The 27,893-nt window shown below is 36.3% G+C and overlaps 7 protein-coding genes across 7 annotated transcripts in view; 6 read left to right on the plus strand and 1 right to left on the minus strand.

Annotated features, from left to right (window-relative positions):
- Positions 1–1,940, minus strand: part of LOC114147672 (alsin-like) — an 80,784-nt gene extending 78,844 nt beyond the window's left edge. Inside the window, exon 1 of the mRNA XM_028022228.1 lies at positions 1,857–1,940. The gene's annotated coding sequence lies outside the window, so the exon portion shown is untranslated. The remainder of the gene's footprint in view (positions 1–1,856) is intronic.
- On the plus strand, positions 1,860–2,843 carry LOC114147674 (olfactory receptor 52J3-like). Its single transcript, XM_028022231.1, has one exon. The coding sequence runs from the start codon at positions 1,868–1,870 to the stop codon at positions 2,813–2,815; it is 948 nt and encodes a 315-aa protein (XP_027878032.1). The 5' UTR covers positions 1,860–1,867; the 3' UTR covers positions 2,816–2,843.
- Positions 2,844–6,374: 3,531 nt separating this feature from the next.
- Positions 6,375–7,301, plus strand: LOC114148725 (olfactory receptor 6N2-like). The gene has a single exon (XM_028024175.1). It carries the CDS (start codon positions 6,375–6,377, stop codon positions 7,299–7,301), a length of 927 nt encoding a protein of 308 aa, XP_027879976.1.
- A 2,365-nt stretch (positions 7,302–9,666) lies between these two features.
- Positions 9,667–10,602, plus strand: LOC114147558 (olfactory receptor 4Q2-like). The gene has a single exon (XM_028022039.1). The coding sequence runs from the start codon at positions 9,667–9,669 to the stop codon at positions 10,600–10,602; it is 936 nt and encodes a 311-aa protein (XP_027877840.1).
- A 1,216-nt stretch (positions 10,603–11,818) lies between these two features.
- On the plus strand, positions 11,819–12,754 carry LOC114147559 (olfactory receptor 5F1-like). Its single transcript, XM_028022040.1, has one exon. The coding sequence runs from the start codon at positions 11,819–11,821 to the stop codon at positions 12,752–12,754; it is 936 nt and encodes a 311-aa protein (XP_027877841.1).
- Positions 12,755–15,626: 2,872 nt separating this feature from the next.
- LOC114148699 (olfactory receptor 1509-like) lies at positions 15,627–16,574 on the plus strand. The gene has a single exon (XM_028024138.1). It carries the CDS (start codon positions 15,630–15,632, stop codon positions 16,572–16,574), a length of 945 nt encoding a protein of 314 aa, XP_027879939.1. The 5' UTR covers positions 15,627–15,629.
- A 4,342-nt stretch (positions 16,575–20,916) lies between these two features.
- Positions 20,917–21,846, plus strand: LOC114148189 (olfactory receptor 142-like). The gene has a single exon (XM_028023258.1). The coding sequence runs from the start codon at positions 20,917–20,919 to the stop codon at positions 21,844–21,846; it is 930 nt and encodes a 309-aa protein (XP_027879059.1).
- Positions 21,847–27,893: the final 6,047 nt, after the last annotated feature.

Raw genomic sequence — 27,893 nt, forward strand, 5'->3', positions numbered from 1 at the left:
CTTCAGTGTCAAACTCAAGGCCCGGGGGCCAAAACCGGCTCGCCGAAGCTTTTTATGTGGCCCTCTAGATGCCAAATTACATTAGTCAGTCCCTCCAGTTTTTCACAATCACGGAAATTTATGCAAAACAGACCCCTGCATTATTTTATTTTAGCACTAATGCGTAATTATGAGTTTTTGCAAGTTGCAGGCGGCAGTATTTCTTTAATTTTACCCTGCTGCTTGATGCCAAGTTATAATCGATACAGCAAGTAACAAAAAGTCACATTTACTGTGATAAATGAGCGCAAATATTTCTAAATCAGAACCTCAAAATCAGAGCGTTTGATTGTGAAAAATCACAAAAACTATCAAAATCCTGGAGGGACTGATCAGTGTAAAAAGATGTTTAATATTATCCAGTTCCAAGAAGTACTTATTGAATATAGACAGCTGTTTATCAATATTTTAACAGTTTTAATATGTTTTTAATCAATACCTACAGGCATTACTGGCCCTTGAAAACAATCATGACATTTATACGGCCCAAAATAAAAATGAGTTTGAGACCCTTGAATTAAAGGTTACCTACTATGCTTCCTTGAGAAGCTTATAATAGAGCCAAGCTATATAAAACATGTTCAGTGCAGTTTTTACACAAAATCATTCTCAGATAGAGATTTTCGTTTGAGGTTTGAGTTCCTTTCAGAATGAGATGTTTCAGAGTTTCTGTCACTTTAAATTCCACGGCTCCCAACTCAACATTTACTCTCCAATTTGAAAATGGCTGCAAACAGATGTGCAATTATACATTAAACAACAATACAGCTTTGAAAAGTAGAAGTAGAGCCTCCTACACAACCAACAATAATGCAGCAAGTGGTTTTTGGACGGTAAGTCAACAACTAAACACTTGTCTTTTCCAGCAGCCATTGTACAATGCATACAGCGGTGAAACCAGCTGATTAAATGTGCTAGAGCTCTGCTTGGATTGCTAGGTGACGTGTTGAGCTCGGATAGGGTTGCTTGGTAACGCTGCAGTGTGACTTAACAACCAGGAAGTTTGTGAAATGGCTCATTTTTCAGACACCAAAAAATATTAACTCAAAGCCAAGACAATGGCTGGGTGTTTTTTAATCGCGTGGGTTGTTTTTAGAAGCAGTAGAAACCCAAATATAAATATATTGTATTTTTCGGACTATAAGCCGCTACTCCCCCCCCCCCACGCTTTGAACCATGCGGCTTTTCTGTGGATGTTTCTTCAACCACCAGGGGGCTCTTTAGCATGAAATGAATCATTGGAAGTCAAAATTGGAAATCAAATAAGAAAATGCTAATTTTCTTTTAGAACAAGCACATGCTAGCAGCACGACGGAGAAATGTTTTCAAACTCATACCACCTCATCATGGAAACAACAGGAAGGAGTTCATATGATGCAGCTTTTAAGTTGAAGGCTATTGATCTGGCAGTACAAATTGATAGTCGCTAAGCTTGGCGTGAACGAATCCATGGTTCGGCGTTGGAGACACAGGGCTGCGTCCTTAATAGCAGATTTATTAGGGACGCTCCCTCTGCTGAGACCTTGTGGAAAACCGAGAGCGGCGGAGATACCAGCGGCTTACAGCCCGGTGCGGCTTACATATGTACATTTCCAGTTTTTTTAAATAAACTTTGTAGGTGCGGCATATAGTGAGGTGCCCTCTCTATAGTCTGGAAAATACATTAAATGATTAGCAAAATGTGAATTTTGTATCATAGGTTCCCTTTAAACTCCCACCCTGAGACCAACAAAGTGGAAGAAGGAGGAGGCTCCCTTCAGATTCAGCTATAAATTCACACCTTACACAAACAGGTGTGCAGACGATGAGATATTCACTCAGTGGCCAGATGAATCACTCGTCTGTTGTAGTTCTTTTTTCACTCTCAGGTTTCAATGCAACAACCAGCTATACAGTCGCATTATTCTCTCTTACTCTACTATGTTATTGTCTTATTTTACTGGTAAATGTTGCTCTCATTTTAACTATAATCTTCCATCAGAACCTGCATGAACCCATGTACTTTATTGTGTGCAACCTGTGTATTAATGCGCTTTATGGGACTACAGGCTTTTACCCTAAGTTTATGTATGACCTGTTATCTGGAGCTTATGTCATAACGTACGCAGGATGCTTCCTACAAATATATGTTGTTTATTCTTATGCAATGGTTGACTACTCAGTTTTGGCACTGATGGCTTATGACAGATACGTGGCTATTTGCAGACCGCTGACCTACCACTCTGTGATGACTCGGCAGAGGACTGTTGCTTTAGTTTGTTTGTGTTGGATGGTTCCTCTGTGGTGTGAGCTGCTGGTCGTCGGCCTCACATCAGTGCTCAAGCTGTGCGGTTCCCACATCGACAAGCTTTACTGCGAGAACTGGTCCGTTGTTAAACTTTCTTGTGGTTCGACAAAAGTAAACGACGTAGTTGGACTCATTGTTATTGCGTTTTATTTGGTTCATGTTCTCTACATCGGCTGCTCATACGTCCAGCTTGTAAAGTCGGCCCTGAGCTCCAAAGAGGGCAGAGGAAAGTTTATCCAGACCTGCGTGCCACATCTCATGTGTCTGTTCAACGTCAGCACTGCTTTGCTCTTTGACCTCATGTACTCCAGGTACGGATCGACATCTGTGCCGCAGGGTTTAAGAAACTTCATGGCCGTGCAATTTCTCATAATTCCACCAGTTGTGAACCCAGTTATTTATGGGCTGATCCTCACAAAAATTAGGAGGAGGATGATGCTTTTGTGTACTTTGATATACCAACGATTCAAACTAAAAGGGATTGTCTGAAACATGTTTCTCTTGCACCTCCAATGAATGGTTTACAGGGTTCAAAAGTGTAAAAGTGTGTGAAAAAAATCTAATTAGTTTGAATACTACCAGTAACCAGGATCTGTTATATGTTTTTGTAGATAATTGCCCTGATTTGAATTTTTTTTCTTTGATTTCATTGGCTTTTGGCACAGAATGAAATATTTTATTTGTTGTGCATTGTCTCTTTCATGTGTTGATTAGTTTTATTTAGATTTTTTGTTTTATGTGTTTGTTCAGTACTATGGTTACTTTTACTGCTTCAAAAGTGCTTATAAAACAGTTGGCTTGGCTTGAATTGATGCTACAGTATGTAAATAAACTGAAATTAAATTCATTACAACATGCACTTTTGTTAAACTTATGGATCAGTTTGGTCTGATCAAAACTCAAAGATAAGTGCACCGTTATTTAGAAAATAAAAATATTAATTTTGCAGCTTTTTGTTTCTCTAAATTTCTGTAGATCAAGGTTTTGAACGTGTTGTACTTAAACTGGGTCTGTTTTAGATGAAAACTATTGGTGATCCTTTTTTTTAAACTTATGAACAAAGACATTAAAGATCCAAAAAATGTGCTTTAAAAATATTTATTAGTCTAGATTCAAGAGTTTCTTTTAGCTAGATTTTAAAATGAAGCTAATTAAAGTTTATCCAGGTTCTCACTCAGCATCATGTGTCATAATTTAACATACACTTAGTAAATCCCATTTTGCAAAATGCTTTGTTTAAAATGTACAAAATATAAGAAAAGTGCTTGGAAATTTTAACATTTATAAATTTGAATAAGGAAAATTATCAACTTGTAAAATTAAAATTGTGTTGGAAAACTCTTTTTTTTCATGGGAAATGCTAATAAAAATTAATTGCACTCATAAAAGATATAAGAAACTACAATAGAACAGATTTGAGCTTATGTTTGTTCATTTAAAGCATAAACTTTCTTATGTTTGCTGAAATAATCACAAGAAAAATTATGATTTTATTCATATTAGATTTTTACACAAATGTACTTCTAATCATTGGGTCATTAAGTATTTTGTAGGGAGTTTTACTTTCTTGGTTGTAGAGTAAATGTCTTTCCTAACAACAACATGCTCACGGTGTAAAACATGTATCCAGTTTAGAGGAAAGTACGGCACCTTTAGGGGATGACATCTTTGGGTTACAGCCCAAAATACTATTCATGCTTTATATGAACTTTGAGATCATTTCACAGGAACTTGGAGCGTTTTTGGACTTTTCAAGGTAATCGTTATACCTAATACTTTGATGAAGCTTACCGGGAACTTTCATGGGACTTTCCTGGAACCTACCAGAAACTTAAAGGAACTTTAATTGAAGTGCTTTCCTGTAATTTATGTGAAACCTTTTTGAAACCTTTACGTAAACTGTCAAGTACTTTAAGGTAATTTATTTGGTCTTACCTGGGGTTTTAATTTGACTTTTTCAGAACCTACTAGGTGCTTCCTTTAGACTTACAAGTTATTTTCATACCAATTTGCTTTCAATGTAAATGTCTCCTACTTTTATGAAACCTTGTAGATCGCACAAAGTTCTTCCATGGAGCCTTCATAAATGAATATATTAAAATATAAAGATACTTCGGTTTTATTTACCAGGGACTTTCATGAGACTTTCCTGAAACGTACCAGGTAGCTTAGATTGAATTTACCACTTACTTTCATAGAAATTACCAGGTACATCTATATAGCCTACTATTTATTGTTGGTGTTTTCTTTACCAGATACTTTCCTGGAATGTCCATGAAATAACTTCCATCACTTTTTGTTCCACTTTGAAGGAATAAAAGTAAAGTAACTTCCTGTTTGTAGATTAAACAATAGTTCAGTGTGATGTTCCAGAAGTGGCTGCAGTGGGAAACCGTTTACTTCAGGGAGCATTGTGGCCAATATCAAGCTAATTATTACCCAACGGTTACTCTATGCTGCCCTGTGGGATCGGATCAGAAACAAACATCTTTAAAATCTGCTTGAACTGTAAGGATTATCAAGAAAAACATAATATTTACTATATAAAAGCTACAACATTTGTTTTTAGGTGTTTGTTTTTATAAATTGTGATTCAGTGTCACATAGGAGGTCCTCAGAGAGCGTTTTGTTGTTCCTGTGTCTAAAGCGTTTTGTGGCGTAACTATAGTGAAGGTGGTCAACAGGTCATTAATGTCACTGTCCTCTGAGAGTAATTAATCCAGCATCAGTCACTGTGAGCACAAAAACAAACTCTTTGATAAGTTACCTTTAGCTACAGAACCGATAATAGTAATTTATTAACTAAATCTTAATTCATTTTAGTTATTAAGTATTACTCAATTCAGTTTTGTAGTTTTATTTTTTTCCTCTTTCTAGTTGGTGGGAGGTTTGCAGTTTTCGGATTAAAGGAGATAAGTCAGATGTTTAAAATGTGGGATTTTATTCAATAACCTTATAATGATATTATGTTTTCTCACTGATGTTACTCTGACGCATTCACAGCACAGCTTTATTTAAAATTAAAGTACACAAAGGTCAACTTTCTATACCACGTGTGTCCAAATCAAGGCCCGGGCCAAATCCGGTCCACCATAGCTTTTTATGTGGCCCTCTAGACACCAAATTACATCACTCAGTTTATCTAGTTATTTTTTTGCAATTACAGAAATTAACTCAAAATCAACAGACCCCTGGATTTTTTCTAGCATTATGCGTAATTATGATTTTTTTTTTTGCAAATATTCCCCATAAATGGTCAAAAACATTTGGGTTAAGTGACTGCTACCTCCCACCTGCAGGCGGCAGTATTTCTTTAATTTTACCCTGCTGCCTCAGCCTTGCTTGATGCCAAGTTATAATCGATACAGCGAGTAACAAAAAGTCACATTTAATGTGATAAATATGCGTAAATATTTCTAAATTAGAACCTCAATATCAGTGAGTTTGATTGCAAAAAATCACAAAAACTATCAAAATCCTGGAGGGAATGATCAGTGTGAAAAGATGTTCAATATTATTTAATTCGAAGTACTACTTATTGAATGTAGGCAGCTGATTGTAAATATTTTGACAGTGTTTTATTAATACATACTGAGACAACTGGCACTAGAAAACATTCATGATCTTGATAAAGTCCAAAATAAAAATGAGCTTGAGTCCGCTGCTCTCAAATTCAGGTTTTGATTTGGAAAAAAATGGAAAACCGTTTATTTCTTTACTATGCAGTACTTTGTATTTGATCCATAGTTGTATCTAAGTTCAATTTAAGCAGCTGATGTGTAAGCTGCCACGTTAATCCAAATTAAAGTGTTGGTTTGTGTGCTAATTCTCCAGAGTAGAAAGAAGAGAATGACGTCTAAAGCCAGTCGATGATAAAGACTCATTCATTTCCTTTCTTATGTTCACAACTCTTCAGCTCTGACTGAAACAGGTTCATCAAATCCCATTGTGAAGGACAAAACTCCTGATGTGTTGCCTAACTTGTCTGGTGTTTTCTGTTGGTGTAAACTTGTCAGTTTTGATGCATTGCTGAATTTGATGGGGTGAAATGGAAAACATCTCCTTGCCGTTTTACTTCAACCTCACCATGTTTGTGAACATTGGACATTACCGCTTTGCAGCTTTCACCTTCTGCTTGCTCCTCTACAGCTTCATCATCTGCGCCAATCTGCTGATGATCCTGGTGATTTCCCACTGCACCGCGTTGCATCAACCCATGTATTTATTCATCGCCTTGTTATCAGTCAACTCTCTGTACGGTTCTGCTGGATTCTTCCCCAGGTTTCTCATGGACCTGCTCTCTGATGTCCATTTGATTTCTCAACTGGCTTGTTTTACTCAGATTTATGTTATCTACACGTACGGCTCAAATGAACTGACCATCCTGAGCATCATGGCGTATGATAGATACGTGGCCGTGTGTCATCCTTTACATTATCACAGAAAGATGACGTCTAGAGCTGTTGTTCTGCTGTCGGTTCTGGCCTGGATCTTTCCAGCTCTGAATCTTACGGCAGGAATACTGATGTCTTCCCGCCTTCCTCTGTGTGGTAATGAGATCCAGAAGGTGTTTTGTGCCAACTGGAATGTGGTGAAATTATCATGTGTCAACACTGCTCTCTATAATGTTCTAGGAATGCTTCTGACCATCACTACAGTCTTTCTCCCACTCTTTTATGTGCTTTACACCTATTTACGGATCCTAGTTGTATGCTGGAAAAAATCGACAGAGTTCAATGGTAAAGCGTTGCACAGTTGCCTACCACATATAGTTTCTTTTATGATTTATTCTGTCGCTGGATTTTGCGATATCGCCTTGAGTCGATATAACCTGGAGGACATAAATCCATTTGTTGCTGTTATTTTATCCTTTGAGTTTGTCGTCATCCCTCCAGTTCTGAATCCTCTTTTGTACGGCCTCAAGCTGCCAGATATCAGGAGGCACATTTTAGGTTTATTTTTCCATAAAAGATGAATATGTACATTAACCCAAACATATTTCTACAACTGAAAAGATTGTGGTAAGGCATCAGGAAACGAACCCTAACGATTGATGATGGTTAAAATTTGGCCAGACCATCACAGGAAACTAATTTAATCCATTAATGATTCAGTTTATTTGACAAACTTCTACCCTTCAGCTAATACAAACTCATGTTTTTATGCACATACACGGAATATAAAAAGTCTACACACCCAGATAAACCGCCTGTTTTATTCACCTTTAATGTGACATACAGATCTGAAAATAATTAAGAGCCCACTGCACTGAACCCCATTGAAAACCTCCTGGTTATTCCACCAAATATTGATTCCTGAACTCTTCCTGAGTTAAAACATTACTATTATTGTTTATAAATGAATATGAAATTGTTTTCTTTGCACTATTTGAGGTCTGAAAGCACTGCATCTGTTTTTATTATTTTGACCATTTCTCATTTTGTGCAAATAAATGTAAAATTTTTGCTTTATATCCAGGTAAATCAGGGGTCTGTAACATTCAATCAGAACCATTTTTGCCCTCAATCCAGCTAGAAGTTCTTGTATATCTGTACGTGGAGTGAAGCTCGAGTTAAACATGCAAATCAATCAATGTCCAAACATAAAACTGTTTAAAATGTCGTTTAAGAGGATGGTCATCTCTGCATGTCAACATGAGAAATAACTTATGTTGTTAATGAAGCTGTCATATGTTACTGCATTGTGGTGAATTTATTAAGAAATAATTTTTAACATGTTAAAGATGAGCCTGTGTGAATTGCATGCCCTTGCTTATACATGCAATTATGCAATGCATGCAATTATGAATGGTTTGGAAAATACTAAGAAAGACTGTTAAAACATGAATAGCAAATTCACTGGATGATGCTGCAGATGTAAGAGGGGTGTCCATGTGTAAATAAACCTACTGTTGTTCTTTTGCTTTGTTTGCTTTTGTCTTTAAAATTATTTTTATTCTTTTATTACTATGTTCAATAAAGTCAAACTCAACTCAAATAAAACTTGTTCAGAGCCGTTAATGTTTCCTAAGCATTGTAAAAAAAAAAAATAATAATAATAATTTGATAGGAAATCTTTTAAAAAATAATACTTTTATTTCTATTTTTAGCTTTTGTCCCTCAAACGGATATTTATCAAAGTGAATAAATGTGGCAAACACGTCTGCATGAATTTATGTCTGTTCTCTTTGGATGATTGGCAGGATCTGAACAGAAAAAAATAAGTCCAAACGATGAAAAGCGCATGGCCAAAATAAAACGTGTAATTAACAGCAGGAACAACAACATGAGCTATTGAGGCAGAACAAGCCAGTTTAGTAATCAACAAGTTGATGCAGTAGATCTTTGGTATGTGGGATCCACAAAACCTTGATGTTACTGTTGTTACTGAGCTAATAAAGATGAGGTAAAATGGAGTAATCCAAGCAAGAAATACATAAACACCAACCCTTACCCAAAGGGAAAATGTAAAAAGAAAAAACAATAGTTTCCTACTTAATGGTGGTAAACTTGACTGTGACAAAGTCCGAACCAAAGCACTGTCTACAAAATCAAAATTGGGAGATGGTGGCAGGAGTTCATCCTGTAAACATTTGTCTCTGTGGTTGCCTCTGGTGAAGATACTTCACCCATTTTGCCTGCTGGTGGATGGTACTTCTATCAATATACCCCAGGGGACACTGATAGAAGTACCCTAGAAACTCATGAGATCATGAGCATCTTTTAATATGTCCAACCAACAGTTCTTTAACGTTGAAGCTAAATTGTTAGCAGTAAAAGCAGAAACCAGCTCCCTGCCAGTGCAGTTGGGTCTTCAATCATCTCTCCAGGACTCAACAACATGGAGTGTTACAGAGTGTTAACAGAGGCCTTAAACCCTAAGCCTCAGCCTGAGTCAATCAAGCTGGACTGCATGGCATGTTGAACTATGGTTTGCCGTCATCCATCCAGGCATTAGCTTTGGTTCAAGAAAGATGAGTTTGAGTCACCAAGATGCCGAGAATCAGTTAGTAAAAGGGCCACTGCAATTCATTTTAAAAACAACACAAATGGAAACCAAGCGACTCCTGATACTTGAATCACCTGGCTGAGTAAAGTATTTGGTCCAGAATGTTCTGTAAGAGATAAGACATCCAAACACTGTACTTAATGAGGCGACAGTAACTACTGTTGTGGTAGATCTTTTTTTTTTTGGGCTGTTCCATCCCGAGTCACCTGACGTTTACACTCTCTGTGAAACACGTCACAGCGAAGTGTGAACTCCTGGCAACATCACAGATGAAAAGAGTCAGGCTGGTGATTCGACTTGTAATGGGCAGAGGCATGTTGAACCCATCTGCTATGATGGATAATGTTTCAGTGATTTCCATGTTTACTCTTTCAGGGTTCAGTGGCACATTCAGCCACAGAGTCACTCTCTTTCTGCTCACCTTGCTGTGTTACTGTGTGATTTGGTTGGTGAATCTGACAATCGTTGTGACAATTATCATGGATAAAAACCTCCATGAACCAATGTACATCTTCCTCTGTAATCTGTGCATCAATGGACTTTATGGGACTGCAGGATTTTATCCTAAATTTCTCCATGACCTCCTGTCCACCACATATTTAATTTCTGTTCCTGGATGTTTTCTGCAGGGTTTTATGATTCACTCCTCAGCCTGTGCTGACTTATTTCTGCTCACTCTAATGGCTTATGACAGATATGTGGCTATATGTCGTCCTCTAGTGTACCACTCTGTGATGAATACAAAAAGGGTTGGTGTTTATGTATTTTTTGCTTGGATTACTCCATTTTACTTCATCTTTATTAGCTCAGTAACAACAGTAACATCAAGGTTTTGTGGATCCCACATACCAAAGATCTACTGCATCAACTTTTTGATTTCTAAGCTGGCTTGTTCTGCCTCAATAGCTCAGGTTGTTGTTCCTGCTTTTAATTACACGTTTTATTTTGGCCATGCGGTTTTCATTATTTGGACTTATTTTTTTCTGGTCAGATCCTGCCAATCATCCAAAGAGAACAGACATAAATTCATGCAGACGTGTTTGCCACATTTATTCACTTTGATAATTGTTGTTGTATCGTTGATGTTTGATTTGTTGTACATGAGATTTGGCTCACAGGAGTTTTCGGAAAATGTGAAAAATTTAATGTCAATGGAAATTCTTGTCATTCCACCAGTGATAAATCCCCTGATCTACGGTTTCAGACTGACTCAGTTAAGGAAAAGAGTTTCACATGTTATATCCTGCCAAGGTTCAGAGTTTAGATAAAAGTCATGAACAAGTCTAGTAAGTCTGTGGTGTAAAATTTCATGAATAGGTAAATGTAATTCGTTTATTTTCTTTTTTATTATATGCTGGTATTTTATACAGATATTTACAGCTTTTAATAGATTTGCAAATTGTCACTGCATTTAATCTATTTTTCTTGTCTGTCTATTCTAAATGCTATAAGTTATGGACGTCTTACCTGGTAGATGCTGTGGTTAATTTTGTGAGTAAAATAGATCTGGACTTTTAAAATTTAACTGAATAATTATTAATTATTAAAATATTGTATCTTAATAATTCACATGTGTGGATATATATTTTGAGAGCAATGAGAAAAAACAATGAATGGAAAGAAAAACATGTTTTGGCTCAATGTACAAAATTAAGGACATAAAACTATCCAGTCCCTACAAGGGAATAGATACAAACCTACACTGACAGGAAACAGGATTTTATTCTATGTAAATAGCCATTCATAAGCAACAAAATAAAAAACCCTTTCTCGGGCGTGCCGTGGTGGCGTAGTGGTTGGCGCGGCCCATATTTGGAGGCCTTGGGTCCTTGATGCGGCCGTCGCGGGGTCGACTCCCGGACCCGACGATATTTGCCGCATGTCTTCCCCCCTCTCCTTCCCCGTTTCCTGTCAGCCCACTGTCATATTGGACATTAGAACCCACAAAAAAACCCCTGGAGGGGTAAAAAAAAAATCCAGTCATAATCCATTCTTACCAATAAGATCTTGACTGAAAATAATGACTCATTTCATTTATTTTCATTTGATTCAAGCTCAACAGTTCAAGTAAGAGGTTGTGTCTGCGCAGAGAAAAATAAATCTTCTGAGCCAGTCCTTGGGCATTTATACGTCTGATACAAGTGGGTCTTGTGAAACAAAAATGTTTTTGTCACAGTTTACTATTGTGAGTAGCTGCCATATTGGATCTTGAAGTTTGAAAAGTTTGCAGAAGTAAAATGGCGTCCATTGCCATTTCTTGTCCTATATTATTAACACATTTCATTATCAGTCAAGATTGATACAGACAACCAAAGAGTGAGTCATGAGTGAGAGAAGTTCCTGATTGGATGTTCAGATCTTATGTGAAATGAGTCTAGTCTCAAAAGAGTATATAAGAGGAAGACTACATGAGAGAGATGGAAAGTCTCTGAAATGATGCTGCTAAATATCATCATCATGTCTGTTTGACAGAACATTTCTGCTATGATGGATAATGTTTCAGTGATTTCCATGTTTACTCTTTCAGGGTTCAGTGGCACATTCAGCCACAGAGTCACTCTCTTTCTGCTCACCTTGCTGTGTTACTGTGTGATTTGGTTGGTGAATCTGACAATCGTTGTGACAATTATCATGGATAAAAACCTCCATGAACCAATGTACATCTTCCTCTGTAATCTGTGCATCAATGGACTTTATGGGACTGCAGGATTTTATCCTAAATTTCTCCATGACCTCCTGTCCACCAGGCATTTAATTTCTGTTCCTGGATGTTTTCTGCAGGGTTTTATGATTCACTCCTCTGTCTGTGCTGAATTATCTCTGCTCGCTCTAATGGCTTATGACAGATACGTGGCTATATGTCGTCCTCTAGTGTACCACTCAATAATGAATACAAAAAGGGTTGGTGTTTATGTATTTCTTGCTTGGATTACTCCATTTTACCTCATCTTTATTAGCTCAGTAACAACAGTAACATCAAGGTTTTGTGGATCCCACATACCAAAGATCTACTGCATCAACTTTTTGATTACTAAGCTGGCTTGTTCTGCCTCAATAGCTCATGCTGTTGTTCCTGCTGTTAATTACTCGTTTTATGTTGGCCTAGCACTTTTCATTATTTGGACTTATTTTTTTCTGGTCAGATCCTGCCAATCATCCAAAGAGAACAGACATAAATTCATGCAGACGTGTTTGCCACATTTATTCACTTTGATAATTGTTGTTGTATCGTTGATGTTTGATTTGTTGTACATGAGATTTGGCTCACAGGAGTTTTCGGAAAATGTGAAAAATTTCATCTCAATGGAGATTCTTGTCATTCCACCAGTGATAAATCCCCTGATCTACGGTTTCAGACTGACTCAGTTAAGGAAAAGAGTTTCACATGTTATATCCTGCCGAGGTTCAGAGTTTAGATAAAGTCATGAACAAGTCCAGTAAGTCTGTGGTGTAAAATTTCCTGAATAGCATTTTACAATCAGTAAATGTAATTCATTTATTTTCTTTTTTATTATATGCTGGTATTTTATACAGATATTTACAGCTTTTAATAGATTTGTAAATTGTCACTGCATTTAATCTATTTTTCTTGTCTGTCTATTCTAAATGCTAAAAGTTATGGACGTCTTACCTGCTAGATGCTGTGATTAATTTTGTGCCTAAAATAGATCTGGACTTTTAAAATTTAACTGAATAATTATTAAAATATTGTAGAAAACTTCACATGTATGGGTATATGTTTTGAGAGCAATGAGAAAAAAACAATAAATGGAAAGAAAAACATGTTTTGGTTCAATGCAAAACCCACGCAAAATTAAGGACATAAAACTATGTCTAGTCCCTACAAGGGAATAGATACAAACCTACACTGATAGGAAAACAGCATTTTATACTACTTTATACTGCTACCGATCCGCGGCCCGGGGTTTGGGGACCACTGATCTAAAGCATTTGTTGTACTATTTGTAAAATTTCATTCTTAATTTCTTCTTTACAATCAGTCTGTTGTAAACCTTAAAAGTCTTGTATGTTTGAGTAGTACAGCGGTGTCAAACTCATTTTTGTTTTGGGCCAAAGCAAGATCCTGAATGCTCTTAAAGGGCCGGTTGTGCCAGAATGTATTGATAAAACCTGATTACAAACTGTTGAAATATCTATGAATTAGTAAAATTAAATGCTATTGAACATCTTTTCAGTCCCTCCAGGATTTTTGTGATACGTTTTGTGATTCTTTTCAAAGTGTTTGTGGTACTAATTTGGAAATATCTGAGCTTATTTATGGCAGTAAATGCAACTTTTTATTTAGATCGTGGACATGAACTAAGGCTGAGGCAGCTGTTTAGTATAAGGCAGAAAGTTTTTGACAATTTTTGAGACAAATCTGCAATTAGGTATTATCCACAATGATTCTCAAGAAACTGGATGAACCAATTGATATAATTTGGCAGTAAACAGATAAAAACTGCATTAATTTGATTGATAACGTAATATTTAAGCACATATTTAGTGTTTAGTCTAGACTCTAGAGGGCCGCATAAAAAGCTGTGGTGGGCCGGATTTGGCCCATGAACCTTGAGTTTGACACATGTGGCCTTGTAGTTATTGTGGTTCATTTTGTGCCTAAATTATGTCTGTTTTCTTCTCCTGAATATTTATTAAAATGTTTTTAAAATCAAAGGATGCCTGTATGTTTTGAGAGAAATGAAAACAACATAAAATAATTACCGGAGAGGAGAAAGGTGTTTTTTTGGCTCTATGCAAAACTGATTAGGACATTTTTACAAAAGCATACTTAGTTTGGTTTTAGATCATGTTACAGTAATAATTTTACCTTAAAATATGCACATTTAAGTATATAACACAATATCTTGTCCCTACAAGAAGATAGTTATAAGCCTACTTTAATAGCAAACAATTTATGTTATGTAAATTGTTATTTATCAACGCCAAAGTAAAATAACATTTGCTGATGAGTTTCTAATTATAATTTTTTACAAACTGTATCAATATATCAATTGATGTTATTTATAAAGCACCAGTCACTAAACGCATCTCAAAGTGGTTTACAGAATTATAAACAACAAATTCATGAGATAAAATCGAACAAGATAGAATATAAAGGATAGAATATACTAATATCTGAAAAGTACTTTTGTGAATAATTTCTGAAGCTATACAAAAGATGTGGCTTCAACATGTTTTCCTTCTCACTTTGTCAACTTTTAGTACAAATGGTCAAACACTGAAAGGTGATTTAATTTAGCTGTCAGTGGGATCAGAAAACCAGAAGAAAACTTTAGTAAGATGATTCCTCTGCTAGCTTAAGACCGTCTGCTGCAGTGAGACATGATGAAGCCTTTGCCAAAAGGGCAAACCAAGGTTTAACTCATCAAGTAAAACAAATAAAATGATTAATTGAATCAAATATTCAGAGACTTCTTTAGATTCAGTACAAAAGAATCCATGTCGCATGTGAGACTTGATCGCATAGAAACACTTCAGGTATTATACTATGATGTTATTGACAATCACCATTTGGATCAGTAGAATATTTTACCAACTAGTAAACAAACTCCATACAGAAAGCAAAAGAGACCAATAGAAAATGTGAATGCCACAATACTCTGCAATAATCAATTTTCCTGCATAGTTCCCAGGAGATGTAACTGTAAAGTCAAAGGGATTACAAAACTATTAACACAAAATAATTCATTTTATCTGCAGCAGTTTGATGAATTGGTGCAACACACCCATTTTCCTCACCGGAAAATAAAAGATTGCATCTTTGAAAAAACTTTTAGATCCAAAGTCAGTTTGTTTATTGGAAAAACAAGTCATGTACACACCAGTAATCCTCCTGTTCATAAGAACAGTTAAGGTAAGAGGTTGTGTCTGCGCAGAGAAAAATAAATCTTCTGAGCCAGTCCTTGGAGATTTATATGTCTGATACAAGTGGGTCTTGTGAAACAAAAATGTTTTTGTCACAGTTTACTATTGTGAGTAGCTGCCATATTGGATCTTGAAGTTTGAAAAGTTTGCAGAAGTAAAATGGCGTCCATTGCCATTTCTTGTCCTATATTATTAACACATTTCATTATCAGTCAAGATTGATACAGACAACCAAAGAGTGAGTCATGAGTGAGAGAAGTTCCTGATTGGATGTTCAGATCTTATGTGAAATGAGTCTAGTCTCAAAAGAGTATATAAGAGGAAGACTACATGAGAGAGATGGAAAGTCTCTGAAATGATGCTGCTAAATATCATCATCATGTCTGTTTGACAGAACATTTCTGCTATGATGGATAATGTTTCAGTGATTTCCATGTTTACTCTTTCAGGGTTCAGTGGCACATTCAGCCACAGAGTCACTCTCTTTCTGCTCACCTTGCTGTGTTACTGTGTGATTTGGTTGGTGAATCTGACAATCGTTGTGACAATTATCATGGATAAAAACCTCCATGAACCAATGTACATCTTCCTCTGTAATCTGTGCATCAATGGACTTTATGGGACTGCAGGATTTTATCCTAAATTTCTCCATGACCTCCTGTCCACCAGGCATTTAATTTCTGTTCCTGGATGTTTTCTGCAGGGTTTTATGATTCACTCCTCTGTCTGTGCTGAATTATCTCTGCTCGCTCTAATGGCTTATGACAGATACGTGGCTATATGTCGTCCTCTGGTGTACCACTCTGTGATGAATACAAAAAGGGTCGTTGTTTATGTATTTTTTGCTTGGATTACTCCATTTTTTCTCATGTTTATCAGCACAGGCACAACAGTAACATCAAGGTTCTGTGGATCCCACATACCAAAGATCTACTGCATCAACTTGTTGATTTCTAAACTGGCTTGTTCTGCCTCAATAGCTCAGGTTGTCTTTCCAGCTTTTAATTACACGTTTTATGTTGGCCATGCAGTTTTCATTGTTTGGACTTATTTTTTTCTCATCAAATCCTGCAAAGCGTCTAAAGAGAACAGAAGTAAATTCATGCAGACGTGTTTGCCACATCTGCTCACTTTGATGAATTTTGTTGGATCGGTGTTATTTGATTTGCTGTACGTGCGATTTGGCTCAAAGGACTTGTCAGAAAACGTGCAGAATTTCATGGCGATGGAGTTTCTTGTCATTCCGCCGATTATCAACCCCCTGATCTACGGGTTGAGACTGACACAGTTACGAAAACGAATTGCACATTTCTTATGCTGCACAGGTTCAGTGTGTAGATTAAAGGCATGAACAAGTCCAGCAAATCAACTCCTGCTACATTTGATACACTGACACCAATTATCACCAATTTGGTGTAATTGATTAAATTATACCAAATTGGTGGAAATTACAAATTTTACTAAATGTATAATTTTTTCTTTTGCTATAATATGGCATATAGTCTAAGACCAGTGTAACCTGTAATGGCTCCTCTTTTGGAACCACAGTATCTAAACATGTAAAGGATTTTTAAAACCTACTTAAAGTCAAAGTAGAGAAACCAAATAAGCAGCAAATATTTATAAAAAAAACTTGGAGATGAAGAAAATAACTAAATAAACCAGAATAAATAAACAAGCAAAGGAAACGATTGAAAAATCTGTATTTTAATGACCAACTGTGTAAACAACTTTCACTATAAGGTTGCATACATTAGATTTTGTAGTGTGTAAATATATATAGTAAGAAATATGCAAATCCTCTCAAGATTATCTACCGTTGTTTTAACTAAGAGTTGTTTTTTCTCTGCTTGAGTATGAAGACAGGTGTTTTTAAAAAGACGACTCCTCTGCAACATTACAACAATGTTGATTTGTTTTGTAAAGTCGTGTTCAATAAATTTGAATGAGGCTCATTTGTCAGATAAGAAACACATTTTGAAAATTGCAACTTTTAAGCATTATATTAAACATATTTTCCATCAAGTCTATATTTCTGTGTTAAATTATTTTTTTTTTTTGGTCGGATGTAATATTCTAATCTTAAATGTAATTTTTCAATACTGTAAGCAGAAAAATATAATTAGCAAAAATAAAGGCTTGTAGACAGTGTTCCTGATTTAGTGGATTTAGTGTTGGATTAGGATTTAGTGTTGTAGTACTCGAAAACGGTCTTGGTCTCGAGACCGGTCTTAAGACCATTTTTTGATAGTCTCGGTCTTGTCTCGGACTCGACCACATTTGGTCTCGGTCTTGTCTCGGTCTCGGACATTGAGGACTCGGTATTTTATTTCAAGACCGGTCAAGACCACAACTGTGAAAATAACGCTAAATCATCAGTATCAATTTCTTTAAGATCCTTCTTTTTATTGGATGCACTCCTGATTCAAATCCAAGCAATAACCCGTCTCATTGGTAAATGCATGTTGTTGTTTTTTTAACTGCTGTCGCCCCACCCCCTTTCACCTTGAGCGCGGACTGCAGCACTTCGATTGAAAGTTACAAGTGGTTGTCTGAGAAGGGGATAAGATGTCGGCCAAATCATCGGTTATAAAATTTGGCTATTTAAATCACAAACAATACATTTGTAAAGCAACATTGAGAAAAAAGCATACAGCGCAATGTAAGTTCTGCAGTGCTTCACTATCAGAGACGGTGGGGACTACGTCCAACTTTTATCGACGACACCTTGAAAGAAAGCACAAAGAAAGGTAAGCTGTGTGTAAAAGTGATATTAGGAAAGCTAGCAAGTTAACGTAAGCAATTTCCTCGGTATCAAAATTATTCTACCCGGCCATCACACAGTTCTTATTTCAATATTAGCTACACATATTAAGTTAGCTAAAGTTATATATGTATGCTTTATCTTTTAGTGTGAATGTTCTCCTTTCTTATCCGCTATTTGCCACCTAGCTTGATGCACAAGTTGTCACCTAGTAGTGTTTGTGAAAACATGTCGGACATTACTGATTTAATTTAAAGAAGTGTTGATTCGTGTTGTGCATGGACAACGCTGTTTCAATTACAGCTTTCCTGAACATGTCTCCGTATTTCTGTCGGCTTCATGAGTGGATTGCAGCACATAGGTGGAAGCAGAGCAAAAATAAAAGTCTGAATAGATAATCGTAATATATTTTGGTTCTTGTTCAATACTTCTCATGAAGGAGAAGACTGATGTGGAAGTCTCTACCTATGTTTAATAACCATAATAAGGTGACGTACGTAACCATGACAGAACAATGGTTCGTAATGGTTCTGTCAATAAGTCACCATGACAGAACAATGGTTCGTAATGGTTCTGTCAATAAGTCACCATGACAGAACAATGGTTCGTAATGGTTCTGTCAATAAGTAACCATGACAGAACGTAATGGTTCGTAATGGTTCTGTCAATAAGTAACCATGACAGAACATAATGGTTCGTAATGGTTCTGTCAATAAGTAACCATGACAGAACGTAATGGTTCGTAATGGTTACGTTCTGTAACGTAACCATGACAGAACGTAATGGTTACGTTCTGTAACGTAACCATGACAGAACGTAATGGTTCTGTCAGCATGTGCTGGCTTGTGCTGGTGGGTAACCCCAATGTCTCCAAAGCCATCATATATAATTTATTAATGTGCCAAACCTGATATGCTTAACCTTAAATAAGTTGTATTTTCTTGCATTGGTCCTACAATTAACATTATTAAGGGAAGTAAGCAAATGCAGTTAACCTTGAGAGACTGAGTCGACTGGACATATAATAACATCCTGTTCCTAAGTTAGATTTTTTCTTTCTCATGAAAAACAATTATGAGACAGTGAATGAATTCATTCACTGTCTCATAATTATGAACTAAGGTCAATGTAAGTTACATTGACCTTAGGAGCTGGATATAGCTCCTGACATTGAAGATAGGGTAAAGCTTTGGCGTATTATGAAACTGCTTCCAGTTGTATAATTTTATTTTTGAAACGCATGCAGTTGGGCCTCTAAATGTCAGATTTCTTTATTATGTATGTTATGTATAAGTTGCTACATCCATTCAACAGCAGAGTTAAAGATGCAGTATGTAACTTTGTTAAAACAAAAAAATATCTTTGTAAAAGTTATATAGTTTTTTTTATATATTTATGTCACTATGTTGTGTCAGTATGTTATGAGACCGACAAGCTGTGAAAATATTGAGCTCCTCTGCCTTTTCTCCATGTTCCCAGTGCTAACTGGAGAAATACACTGCTTGGTCAAAAACAAACCATCTGATCCAGCAAAAGGGTCTTAGAACTGATAAAAGTCAGTCATGTTTTTGTGCACGTATTTCAATGGGGTTTGTATTTCTGCAGATGGCAGTAGTCGCTCAGGGAGGAAGTGAAGGAGATCAATCTTTTTTTCAACAAATTATCTGTCTCATAACATATTGTCACAACTTAGTGATAGATATAGATTTATTTAAGAAAAGTTATATAATGTAGCTATAATCTGTATACGAGAGAGAAACGAGAGAAATGATTGGCATTTTTTCAGTTTTACATATTTGCACATGGTTTTGAAATAGCACATTTAAAAACAACATAAATGTATGTACTGTTCATGAAAGGCAGAGAAAATACTATTTTGATCGACTTTGATTGTTTGAAATTCTGTGATTACAACATAGAAGTACTAAATAAAGATGTTTATGTTTATTCCAGTTCTCTGTGTAAAATATCTAGGTGTTTTTACGTGAATGTGGGTCTTTTAGATCAATTTTAGTGATTTTGATCATGTTTCACATTTTATTGTCACATACTGGCGCTGGTCTTGGTCTTGACTCGGTCTCGACTTCCCTGGGTCTTGGTCTTGACTTGGTATCGGACCCTAAAAGTCTTGGTCTTGTCTCGGTCTCGATACACTCTGGTCTTGGTCTTGTCTTGGTCTCGGGTTAGGTGGTCTTGAACACAACACTGCTTGTAGACATCAGACTGTAATGTTTTACTTAGTGAATCAAGCCACTAAAATAAATACATTTTTCAATAATGTTCTAATTTACTGAGTCTCACTGTTTGTATTTGAATCCATGCTTTTACAAACCTAACTAGAAAACAACTTCTTTTTTTACTTATCTCTTGTTTTCTACTGAGCTTTCCACAGCTGAACCTTAGAAGCAGCTTATTTGGATTCAAAGTGACAAGAGGCCCTAAAACAGCTCAAAATAGGCATAACTGATCAGACTAAAGTCTCATTAGCTCAGAATTATTTCTACATAATTATTTTAACATAATTATTTTAACATGGTCATTGCCAAAAATGCGATGAACATGCTTAACCTATTCAAAGAAGTATAATAATTGGTCACCTTTAAGATGTAGTCATAAAAATAGTTATCAAGTTTATTTTTTATTGAGATGATCAAAAGTCTCATAACTGACCAGCACTAATCAGAAATGTGTCATTTAAACAGATAAATAGTTTGTTGCTAAGCCACTAAGGTTGGGGAATATTCAGTTGTTGTTTTTCTGGCTCTAATTGGTTCGTTAAGTTTGCAGAAACCAGAGGTTGGAGTCTGAGCGCTGCTCTGTCAGTCAGTGGTTATTAATATGTGAGGCAACGGGAGGAGAGCCAGAGAGCAGCGCACTGAGCTCCATCATGTTGTAACGTCTTACAGGCTGGACTCTTTGCTCTCTGATTATGGATAATGTTTCTGTTGTAAGAACCTTAACTCTCACAGGAATAAATGAGACTATGGACTACAGAACTACAATATTCTCACTCACTTTGATGTATTACTGTATGATTTTATTCCTAAATATCTCCCTCATTGTTATTATTGTCTTGGATGAAAACTTGCATGAGCCCATGTATGTCTTACTGTGCTGCGTTTGCATTAACGCGGTTTACGGCACCACCGGTTTCTACCCCAAGTTCCTGTTAGACCTGCTGTCGTTTGCTCAGGAGATTTCCTATGAGTGGTGTCTCTTCCAGGCCTTCGTCATGTACTCGTTCGCCTGCGGTGAGCTGTCCATCCTGGCCGTCATGGCGTACGACAGGTACCTGGCTATCTGCCGGCCGCTGCACTACCACTCGTTGATGACGAAGAGAAGGCTCTCCCAGCTGGTGAGTTTCTCCTGGCTGACGCCGTTCTGCATCTACTCCGTCAGTATTCTGCTCACTTCCAGGCTGGAGCTGTGCAGGCTGAAGATTAAGAGGCTGTTCTGCATGAACTGGATCATCGTTCAGCTCGCCTGCCCCCACAGCGACACTCTCTCCAATAACGTCGTTTCGTACGCGACGATGTTCCTCTACGTGTCTCACGGCTTTTTCATCATTTGGACTTACATGCACCTCGTCAAAGTGTGTGCAACCTCCAAGGATGACAGGGTGAAGTTCATGCAGACGTGCGTGCCTCATCTGGTCTCTTTGATCACTTTCCTGACGGTGATCGTGTTCGATCTGATGTACATGCGCTATGGCTCGGCGGATATGCCCCAAAGCCTGCAGAACTTCATCGCCATAGAGTTCCTCCTCATTCCCCCGATGATGAACCCGCTGATTTACGGATTTAAGTTGACCAAAATACGAAACAGAATCCTGAGTTTGGTTTATCTTAGAGCCCAATGAGAACATACTGATTTATTGATTGACAAATTGTGATTGTTTCTTAAGCACCACAACATAGAAAATGATTCCTAGAACTCAGATAAGAACTGATGAATGCAGAATGTAGACATAAGATAAATAAATCCTGATTTATTTAGTGTTTTTCTTGTAAATTAGCTGTTTTAATGCCAAATAAAATCGTCTCACATTACATAGTTTCTTTCTTTATCTTTTCAGGTTTCCAACACTGTAAAACATTTGAGCCACATTTAGTTGTGACTGCTAACTCCTACTATTTAAGTCAAATAAATTTAGCCAGTTTTAGATGTTGAACCTAAATGTGAGTTTGTGAAAGTTAAACTTACAGCAGTAATTTGTGTTAACTTTTTATTAATTTGATTAAACCTCTAAGAGTTGAATATTCTAGAGTTTTTAGGTTAGCATTTAAAAACACTGAAAGAAGAAAAAGACAGGAGTGGGAACTATTTCCCAGAATGCTTAGCAGCATGTTTCTGTAGCCTGAGATGGAAATATATTACATTGATCTGACTCTTGTGTTTTATTAAAGCAAATGTTTATTTTAATGTCCTGTTCACACTGAATGTTTTTGAGCTGAATTCATTGTTGTGTTTAATAAAATTCATTATCAGATCAGAAATTTTATTTATGCAATTTGAAGCAAGAATTTAAATTATTCTAAAGTAAAATAGTTATTTTAACTTGACATTGTGATTGAAAATGATAGATAAATGTGGCTCTTTAACCAGGTGAGGGCAGTTTATTTCCCGCATATTGTGAAATTTGATTTAAATTGCAGCATTAAGTTTAAACTCACAATTCAAGAATAATGAACTTAAAAACAATGTTTAGACAATTTGTCTCTTGTTAAATCAACTTCATAAATTTTAATTTCTGACTTAAAACCAAAAATAATGTTATTATTGACTTGAATTGATTTTCAAGGCAGCAGGTGGACTTTCATTTTCAAGTTAAACCACCTTCAAATGTTTTACAGTGTTACTGTAAAACATTAGCAGCTGCACTTTGCACATTTTTCTTCAAAATAGACGCTGATTATCTGTGAACATTCGTTTTTAGGTCTCAGTTATATTTACAGTAGGTATGGGCCACGTAACATCTTGAGTTTATCTGTATTCATCCTCCCATCAACTCTGACCTGTGAATTTCTTATACTCAGAGCAAATTACACGGATAAACTTAATTTAAAAGGCAATCATTTGTACTGGATTTTATTTAGGGGCAATAGAGTAAAATTGTGTCAAAACATGTCATACTTAATAAAAAATTGTATCCTTCCACTTCACAATCATATTTTAATAATCTCAGTAATGTATGTTTAGGTTTCTGGCTGAATATTTGAGCAACATGCTGTATTTGAGATGTTATTTTATCTAGATTTATATTATAATCACATTGCCTTTACATAAGACAGTAAATTCAGGTTATGTCTCTTAAGTAACAGCTAAAAGCAAAACAGACACTAACAACTGTAATTTGTATTTTAAAAGTTTCAAAGAGCATCTTTGCACTCATTACCTGAATAAAAACTAAAAATATACACATATACTATTGAACACTTTGATATTGGGGATAAATAAAGTTTATTCAGTCGTCCATATAACCAAGCATCAGCTTCCTTTCTGACATGTCTTAGTGAATCTAAAGTTTTATCTTATTTATCAGGCTTGTGTATCATTTCAGAGGCAAATAGTCTGATGAACAATCAATTAAGTTGATCTGGGATTTGATTGGGTTTTTCAGACACGTTTAATCAAACTTCACGCCAAACTTTATTTGGGCCTGCGGCAATTAATTTTTTACTTATCGCTATTTTAACCCTTCCTTCTTACGACATCATAAACAAATTATTTCACATGGGCTAAATCCAATATCAGTTCATTTCTCTTGGAAATTATATTAACTTTTTATGAATTTTTGAGGTAATAATATATTGTGCAAATAATTTATTGTAAATTATGTAGTAAATTCTCTGTTCCTCAACGTTTGCTTTTTATCATTTGTCAGTTTAAGCTTAGGTTTATATTTAAAATTATAAATTAAGAAAGCTTTAAAGGTTCCCAAATAAACTGTAGATTTTAATATTAACTTGTATGTAGCTGTGATGGATGGAGAAATAACATTTAGCCAACAATATGGGAGACTGACCTCTGCTATGCTGCATTTGTTTATTTCTTGTGATGTTTCTTTAAAATTTTCTTCTTCTTAAGACATTTTTCCAGCTTAAGTTTAGTAAATAAAAATAAATCATGTTTGCATTGATTCTATCTGATGGTTATTTATATCATAAACATAAGGGGTTGCTCATTGAAGACTTGCATGATATTAGTGATTCTTGTGATGGTGATAAATACTGAGTAGCGTACGTTTTACTCATTGGTTTGGTTTCTCCAGCATCCTGAAAGCCATTTGGTTCATCTGTCAAGCTGCTCGTTGCCTTTTGTTTGTGTTTGTGTTCAGAAAATGGAGAGTTTCTCTTTGAAGCCGCATCCTTTCTATTGTTGCCTTCAGCACTTGCTTTGTATCTTCGTTTCCTTTCTTCCTTCGTTTGGTTGCCTCCTTGAGTTCTTTTGGTTCTTGTTTGTGATCAGTCATCATTTGTTCGAGTTCTTAATCTTTTCTCTTACAACTTGTCTTCAAAGCTGCTGTCTCCTTCGTTTTTTCATCCAGAACTTTCTTTTCCACTTTTATTAGCTCATCTTTTGCAACACAGCTTGCACTCGGGCTTCTTATCATGTCATCTTTCTCCCCAATAATCTGTCCTCCAATAATCTTCTGCCGATCTCTTCTTCTGCTGCCTTTTTCCTTGAAGCGTTGATCTGATCATCTTTTTCTCTGGTTTATTTAAAGGTGATTCTGTGAACAGGTTAGGATTGGTCTATGGTCTATAAAATATGTTCATTACATTTTTGCACAAAATCACTCTTAGATAATGAGATTTTAGTCTGGTTTGAGTTCCTTTCAGAATGCGCTGTTTTAGAGCATCTTGTCACTTTACATCAAAATAAGCTACTGCTGGCCAGCTTTTAGCCAACACAACGTTTACACTCGCTTGTGAAAATGGCTGCTAACAGACGCACAATTATATAACTGTACATCTTTGAAAAGCAGAAGTGGAACCTCCTGCACAATCAACAAAGATGCAGGAAGTGGTTTCTGGATGGTCAGTCAACAACAAAACACTTGTCTTTTCCAGCAGTTATTATACAGCAGTAAATCCAGCTGACTAAACATGCTGGAGCTTTGTTTGTGTTGCTAGGTAATGGGCCGGGTTTTCCGGGTATTGCTAGGTAACGGCATAGTGCCTGCTGATTTCTGATGTTATATTCCAGAAGTTTTAGAAACAGCTCATTTTTCAAGCACCAAAAAACATTTTGGTTCTTATATTACCAAAAAGAATGGTTGGGTGGTTTATTAACCACTTTGGCTGTTTTTAGAATTAGTTAAGACCCAAATCAAAGAACCAAAAAGTGCAAAATGTGAATTTTGATTAATAAGTCCCCTTTCACATGGAGATCATTCTCAGCTTCCCAAGCTTTTTTTAAACCAGCTTTTCGTTGGAGGTCGATTACATTTCTGTGATTATTTATTTAATTTTGTGGCTCATAAAGTGAATTTTCTTTTGGTAGATTTTTAACCAGGCCAATCAGAGAACAGAAGGAGAAGTTGTAAACTATAACACTGAGTTTCTGGACCTTTGGCTATTGAGAAACGTCTGCTTCCCCAATCACTAACATTTGACTTATATAATGTGTCAAACCTAAATAAAAATAGGTAAGTGCAATTGTGTAACTTAAATGTACAAGTATTAAGTTACATTTTACTTTTTATAAATAAAATATATATATATATCAAAGAATTATTCAAAATATAATTTTTAAGAATATTAAGCAGACTTAAGTTAATTTGAGCATTTTGATTCTAGTTAGACTCCCCAGATGGGGAATTGTGATTTTTTTTTTTGCACCCCTAATAACTGCATCACACTCATAAAATAAAATAAAACAAATGAGGCCTACCTTATTTAAAGAGAAGCTCATTCCGACGACGACTTTTCTGGGAAGCAAAAAGGTTAATAACCTCATGCTTGATGACAGGAGCGTGTTGTTCCTCCATACTGCGACGCGGCGGACCTCATCCAACTGACAGACGATAACTTTACACGGCTCCCAACCAGACTTGACTTGTTTATTTATTTTGTAAGATAAATATTTTAGATAAATAATTCCTTGTTGGGTCCAAGCTGCGACTCCTCTAAATGGCAAAAACCGAAAGCAGGAAAGAGATTTGTTAGCTAGTAGCTACACTTGCCGTTAGCCAAACACCCGCGTACACGTCCACGCTAGCCACGTTACTGTACGTCGATCCTCATTGGCTGAGTCGTCCCAAACCGAGGAGGCGTGGCCAAACGTCTGTCAATCATTCTTCTGCGTGCAGGCGGCCATAGAGAAACGGACGGCACTGATTAAATGATAAATTAGTCCATTGGAAAGACCCAGGGATTGGTTCTGCCGTAAATTTCACAAAATGTGATAAATTATTTTTAATGTGTTTATTAGGTATATTAACATGTTTAGTTTAAACACCAGTGAGGGTTTATCTCTACTTGCTCACTTATACCAGCCGTCCCTGTCAGTATGTAACATTTATAAAATGTTTATTTTTGTTGTCCTATCGTGGGTCGCGCTATCCCCTACGCCACCACAGCCCCATAAAATGTTTTAACATATTTGTTAAAACTATGTTGTTACTTTATGACATATCTGTAAAAAGACAGACCTCCACCTCCTGCCTGAGCTGTTATTGTCATCTGAACAAATGTACTGCTCCTGTCAAAAATCAACCAATCAGTCAGGGGGAGGGCCTTAGTGCTGTCAATCACTCAGGTATGCAATGCTAAACGTGCTAATGCTAAAAAGGAACTTTTCAATGCAGAAAAACATCTTATTTTCCATCATTTGAGCTGTAGCATTCATGGCGGGCTCTGCTGTTGGATGACGCTGTAGCAAAGTAAGTCTCATACCGTAATGTCACAACATAGTGACAATTTCAGCAGCTATTTTTTTAATTATAGAAGTACTGCAGCTTTAAACGGTGATCAAAACACAGGAAATGAATAAAACAGCAAAACATACCACAAACATTTTAGATAGAATCCCTACAGATATCCAAAGAATCCATTAGAAATCAAGTTTCTCTGTTACACAAAGCATGACGACTACAGTGGCAACAGCATCAAGAAACACACAGGCATCTTCCCCAGAAAGCCTCTTTATTCAGATTCAGAGTTAATGCCACAGCAGTTGCATCACCAGTCTGTAAAAGAATCCCTGAGTCAGAATGAACTCAATTCGCTGCCTGTGCAGTAAAGCACATCATGCAATTAAAAAAAGAAATAAAGGAGTGCAGTAAGAAATGATTAATGACTGCTCGGACTGAAAACTGCTGTGGGAGCAAAATTTAACCTCGGTCTCCTCTGGTCGCTGGAGGTATTCATCACTGTAAGCCTTCTGCTGCTGCCCCCTAGTGGTAGATTTGGTTGTAGCCTGAAATAACGGTGCAGTCAGAGACAGTGCAATGTGGAAACCAACTACTTCTAAACAAAGCATTGTCACTATTTGCATTATGTACATAAAACCCATTGATTTTAGGGAGGAATACTAATAAAAGCAGCTACGCACAGCTCTAGTTTCTAAAGGACATTCAGATTTAGCTTATTTACATATTAATATGTCACATATTAATTTAGTGAAGTTTGTGGATGTGTCATGAAAAACAAAGGTGAATGAATGCGACTCTCTCCTTTCACCTGCATGGCTTCATGGCTGCATGTTCATACAGAGAAACTCAGACAAAGCCAAAGAAACCCAAGGGTAAGAGTTGCTTTGTGATTAAATCCTTTAATAATCTCAAGTGTTTAAATGGAAGAAAACATGAAAATAAAAGCTGTAGAAAAATAACAAAAACAAAAAACTAACCAAACAGCCGATGCAAGAGGTGCAACTAACGGGGAGAACTGGAGATTTTTC

Source organism: Xiphophorus couchianus, chromosome 7 (assembly GCF_001444195.1).
Source record: "Xiphophorus couchianus chromosome 7, X_couchianus-1.0, whole genome shotgun sequence".
Classification (NCBI taxonomy): domain Eukaryota; kingdom Metazoa; phylum Chordata; class Actinopteri; order Cyprinodontiformes; family Poeciliidae; genus Xiphophorus; species Xiphophorus couchianus.

Bases quoted from the DNA above. Each gene is read 5' to 3' on its own strand.
- LOC114147674 (XM_028022231.1), top strand. From the start codon at position 1,868: ATGAATCACTCGTCTGTTGTAGTTCTTTTTTCACTCTCAGGTTTCAAT.
- LOC114148725 (XM_028024175.1), top strand. From the start codon at position 6,375: ATGGAAAACATCTCCTTGCCGTTTTACTTCAACCTCACCATGTTTGTG.
- LOC114147558 (XM_028022039.1), top strand. From the start codon at position 9,667: ATGATGGATAATGTTTCAGTGATTTCCATGTTTACTCTTTCAGGGTTC.
- LOC114147559 (XM_028022040.1), top strand. From the start codon at position 11,819: ATGATGGATAATGTTTCAGTGATTTCCATGTTTACTCTTTCAGGGTTC.
- LOC114148699 (XM_028024138.1), top strand. From the start codon at position 15,630: ATGATGGATAATGTTTCAGTGATTTCCATGTTTACTCTTTCAGGGTTC.
- LOC114148189 (XM_028023258.1), top strand. From the start codon at position 20,917: ATGGATAATGTTTCTGTTGTAAGAACCTTAACTCTCACAGGAATAAAT.